Source organism: Pygoscelis adeliae, unplaced genomic scaffold, assembly GCF_000699105.1.
Source record: "Pygoscelis adeliae isolate BGI_AS28 unplaced genomic scaffold, ASM69910v1 Scaffold242, whole genome shotgun sequence".
Taxonomy (NCBI): Eukaryota; Metazoa; Chordata; class Aves; order Sphenisciformes; family Spheniscidae; genus Pygoscelis; species Pygoscelis adeliae.
In genome coordinates this window covers 4146280-4151469 of record NW_008824369.1, presented here as the reverse complement: position 1 = coordinate 4151469, position 5190 = coordinate 4146280, and the positions used below count along the sequence as shown (strand labels likewise).

Here is a 5190-nt window from a genome sequence, read left to right as displayed (position 1 = left end):
GAAGGGGGCTTGCCGACGGGGCTGCAACTCCCTTCCTAATTTCTGCAAGTGGCGGCTTTCAATTTTTCTGTCATTTGTCGGGAGATGCACATGGTTCTCTAATGAGCAGGGCAGAGCTGCAGCCAGCCCTAAAAACGTGATGTTATGTGGATCTTCTGGTCTGTGGAGGAGAAGGATCCAGATGCTTGAGGCAGGTGGGGGAATGACACCGGCTTTCTTCAGACTGAACAGGCAGTGCATTCTTCCCGGCTGCACTGAGCGCAAGGACTCCCAGCCCGCTCTCCTGGCACGAGGAAGAATTGCTCTTCACATCAGTGAGTTTTGCAAACGTCCAGGTAGAACTCAAAATGCAGCCTTTGCTGGGGCTTTGGTCTTATGGGCTACTGCAACAAGAAAAAGGTTTTGCTCCACCTGTAGCACAAAAACCCCCACAAACCCCAAACCACTTGCACCCAGCTCCCTTATTCAGCAGGCACTTCAGGATACAGAGGTCTGTTACTCGTGTCTGGCCCCTTGCCTACCAGCAGGTTGTTTTGTCCCAAAATTTCCCCCTGCCCATCGGTCAGAGCCAAGTGAGTCCAGCACTCCTGGGCTGCCCGAGGAGGCGGCCATCTGGGGTACATGCTCAATGGCATGCCAGAGCTCCAGAAAAACTCCCCATTTGGGTGCTTTTTACTTTGTTTGATCGGCAAAACTGCCGGAAGGTTGGTTTTAATGGCTTTTTTTTTTTTTTTCCAAGTTTGTCAGGGGGCTCCATTGCCTACTTGAGCTTTCATTGTAAAAATCCAGATACGATGATAGGAAGACCTTCAAATCTAACAGGGGAGAGTGCAAGAGGGAAAGAAGGAATTACAGACACTCCTCCTTCTGCATCACTCGTCTGGCTGCACCAGACATAGAAGCTGAACAGCACATCAACCGTCAGTATTATTTCCAGGTGCCCCACACTGTATGAAACACCCACCAGGACTGCACAGAATCAGGTATTTTCACTGAACTGGCCCAAACCCAGCACATTTCTCCAAAGGCATGTGCTATATATTCCTTTTTACAACCAGGAGAGGAACATTCTCGCGCTTACCAGAATTACTGCAACCCTTACGGCAGAACGAAGCACCGTTTAACAGTACTGAGACGTAAGTTATCTGGGGCCTTCAGACCAGGGACTGGTCCCCTTCAGTCATTTTGTGTTCAGTGCTATGCCTGTGTTGTCGGCACTTGTTTATTGGGAAGGTTTTCTCCGTTTTTAACATGGATGCCCCTTGCTGAAGCTAAGCAGACCCATTTTTTCCAGCTTGCTGCTTAACTGCCTTTACCATGGGTAAGAACATCAAGCAAACAGTAACAAAAACTTGTATTTCCACAGCACACTTTAACCCAAAGGTGTCACAAATCAATTTAAAACTTAAATTGCAATACCAGCTCCAATCACTTTACTCACAGTATAAATCACAGCCAGTTCTGGAGGTGGAAGAGGCAGTTCTATAACAAAGCATAATAACTCCACAAAACAAGAGTGAAAATTGGCAGGAAGATCCTACCTTCATCATTTCTACCGCATGAACCTGGGTTGTCTCTAACCAGAGGTAAATCCAGTACCTCAAAAAACCATCTGAGTCACGCTACAACTTCAGATATACCAGCCCCGCCTGTGAAAGAAGGTCTCCTGGATATCTCAGTTTCCTCCCAAGTTTGGCTCCTTCCATTGCCCTGTTCCCTGTCTGAGTTATGATAAGGAAGACCTGGACCGTGGGATTAAAAGACATGATATAACAGCATTTTCTTGTTTTCCCCAGCTGATTTTCTGTGCCGTGTACATGTGTATAAATGCATGTGCTGGCTCCATTTGCAGCAGTGAGATATTTAGCTCTGAAACAAAAATGGATTTTGAAGCCAGATACAGTTGGCTCCACTTGGAGCTTTCTCTGCTGCAGTTGCAGAAGTAAGTTGGAGCAGCAGCAAACTAGAAAAAAATGTAAATATTGCCAGCTGTCTCTCCAGAACCATGCTGCTCTGATTAATTTATGGTGTTTTCAGAGAAAGATAATGAACGTTACACCATATTTGAAATGAAAAGGTTAAGTAGAGTTTAAAAAAATGTGCAGTAGAGTTTAAAAAAATGTGCTTTGCTTAGTTTTGATCAATAGAATATTTAATGAATAATAATAAAATGAATTGGTGCTGGGTTTGATAGATTCTACATCCTAGCCTTGAGACAGAAGAACAAAAGTGTAATCAGATTCGTTCACGGCGGCAGACTGAACAACGGGAGGGTGCCTGTTGCCTATTTTTGTTCTAAGCTTCAAAAGATGCTGCTGCAGAAATTGATACCATAACTAACAACTATTTCAGCACCAGCCTCTCTCCAGCTGGGGTCACCATAAATACGGCACCGCCGCCGTGGCTGTGAGGAAGACATCAGCTATTCCATTTCTGAGCTTCTCAGCTAGAGTTACTGAGATGAACAGACTCAGCTGCGGGTTATCTGGGCTCTGCAAAATCACCTGTTTCACAAAGCATTCAAAGAAGCATCTGGTTAACTCTCTTGTCCCGATTTTCACCTCTAGCCTTCCAATGGAGGGATTTTAAAATGATCAGCAAGTTACATTTCATAAATACAGCCTGGATTCATGCACTAGATCCATAATAAGTAAAGGCATGAATAGTGCCACTGACCCGCAGCTTCTGTAGAGCCTGGATGCAGGTATAGAGTCTGCATGTTCCCGAGAGTAATCACCATCTGTGCCTCCAAAGCTAGCATTAAACTGGACACAATGTCTTCTTGACTTCGAGAGCATAAAAATACAGCAAGGTGTGGTGCACAGGTAATGCTTTTACACAGAGAGCTATAAAATAAAAGAACCAGCTTTCGAAGTCTCCCTTGTTTTGTAGTTTTGTTTCTTTTCCCTTGTGGCTTTCCTGTGCTCCACTTTTCACTTCTTTAAGTTGAGTCAATTTTTCCCTCAAGCTAATTTGGTATGAATAGTCATCTTCCTGCAACTCCAAAAACATTTTCTTTTTTTTCTTTCAAATGCCCTTTCTCCCTTATTTGTGTAGACCAACTGGCTTGCAAATGGCAAGCAACTGTCAGTGCCAACCTAGTCCAGGAGAGGACACTCAAAAAAACTGTTAGTGATCATGACCGGGGAATTTTTCAAATCATTCCTTTCCTGGACAAATATTAAATATTATCTGGAGAATATTAAAACATGTCAGTACTTTTAAAAAAAAATCAACTCATTTTCCTTTTACCTACCTGCTTCGCCCACAAACACTTCCACTGGCGTGCTGGTAGGGCTCTCACCAATTACATTATATGCTGTCATTAGTACTTCGTATCTCTTGTATTTCTTCAACTCTGAAAAAGGAAAATATCATATTATATGTAATTATTTATATGGTATTACAGGTATTTTTTAGACTCCATCACCTCTTTATCAACAGACTTCTCTCTCGTGAAATACAGCATTAAACAGTACAATTAGTGCAATCTCTACTTCCATCCTTCCTTAATTCACACATCACAACAGGATTTGCATAATTATGAAAGATCTTTGCAACAAATGGCAGGATTTTCCAGTGTTTCCTCATGGCTTTGCTCCAGTAAGAGGAATCATTCCTGATGGGTAGCCAGCTAGAGGAACATCTCTAGGTCATTCTTAATGACAGAAAAAGGCAGGACTTTGCTTTGAACGTTCAACATATGGGCTCCTTTTGATCTCTACTGGTAGGAAAGATCGTGTCTTCAAGCCTTTGCCTAATCCTAGGGACTTTCATCCGGGGAGTCATTTAGCAATTGCCCTGCTCAAGAACATCACTGCTGAAGCAGGGTGCAGAAGAAGATCTGCAGCAGAGAATCTGGAGTCCCATTCGAAGTACTGCATGGGGACCTTTCTCCTTCAAAGTGACCACAGCCTGAACGTCGATCACAAAGAGAAAGGAGAATTTGAAGTCTGGACTCCATTTGGCTACCAGGCAACCGATTTCTTTGCTGACATATAGAAACTACTCTGACAGATGAGGTAGGAAAGCGAGAGCAGTGATAAAAAAATCTAGAAAACCCCAATTGTATGAGGGTAATTAGTAGATGCAAATGAGGGTGGAGTAGAATCATGTCAACATCATTAGGGGAGGCAGTGCCTGAGCAGTTTCATTTCAGATTTTGCATTTTCAGGATGAAAGAATCAATCCTAACAGAAATATTTATCATCTGAAGTACTTAACAGTGGAATTAGAGTAAGAGAGTGATCAATAATATAAATTGCTGTATTTAAATGAGCATTGAATTGATTAAGACATGCACGGCCAGGGGTCCAGATTTCTCCCTTTGCCAATAATTTTCTCTGCTCTCTATGAATCACATAGTACCCTTAACTCTGTGGCTGACAGTATGCCATCGGTTTGGTAAGATTCAATAAGTCTAATCATACAGGTTCATCTAATTTCAGTTTCACGGAAATGTTTACAAGTGTTGTGCTCCTATATCTGACTCAGAGTCCAGCATCATTCCCTGGTCTCAGGCATACTGTAAATGATATCCGATACATCACTAACTTTTTGATGTGATACCACTAAACTCAGATGGACTGCAAAACAAGTAGCAAGCAAATCAGCGATAATGATGCTAAGTTTGTAAACAAACAGAAAATAGTAAGATATATAGGATATAGTACTGGGCAGCTTGTACAGGGAAACTTTAATTGCTGCCGTGAAAAGCCACAAGGCAGATTTTAGTGTTAACTGCGTGTGGAAGAAAATGGAACACATAAGAGTTCATGCATGCAAGTTTCAGTGGGGATAGGGCTTCATTTTTTTTTTAGCCCGACACAATCTGTGACTCAAAAGCCTTGGGCAAAACCTATCTAGTGAACCATCATCACCACAAAGCAACTTCCCTTTTAACTCTGTCGAATGCTATTTTATTCATTTCCAATTGAAAACACCTCTAGAGATGCACATAAATTCATTGGGCCCTCTCTAAACTGACCTCCTACTCCACGGAATGCCTGAGCATCGCAATGCTTGAATCATAGGACTAATGATGTGATACAGCTAAACTGAGATGGACTGCAAAATATGTAGCAAGCGAATCAAAATTCATTTAGCATCAGCAATACTGGGTTGTTACAGTCAATAATGTTTTACCTTCCCAGCAGCCACATTTTTACAACAGCTACCTACTTGCATCAT

At 42.4% G+C, this 5190-nt stretch overlaps 1 protein-coding gene across 1 annotated transcript in view; it reads right to left on the bottom strand.

Moving 5' to 3' along the window:
- SDK1 (sidekick cell adhesion molecule 1) overlaps positions 1-5190 on the bottom strand; it is a 422744-nt gene that overhangs the window by 39914 nt on the left and 377640 nt on the right. Inside the window, exon 35 of the mRNA XM_009320033.1 lies at positions 3257-3358. Within this exon, the coding sequence (XP_009318308.1) occupies positions 3257-3358 (102 nt within the window). The remainder of the gene's footprint in view (positions 1-3256; positions 3359-5190) is intronic.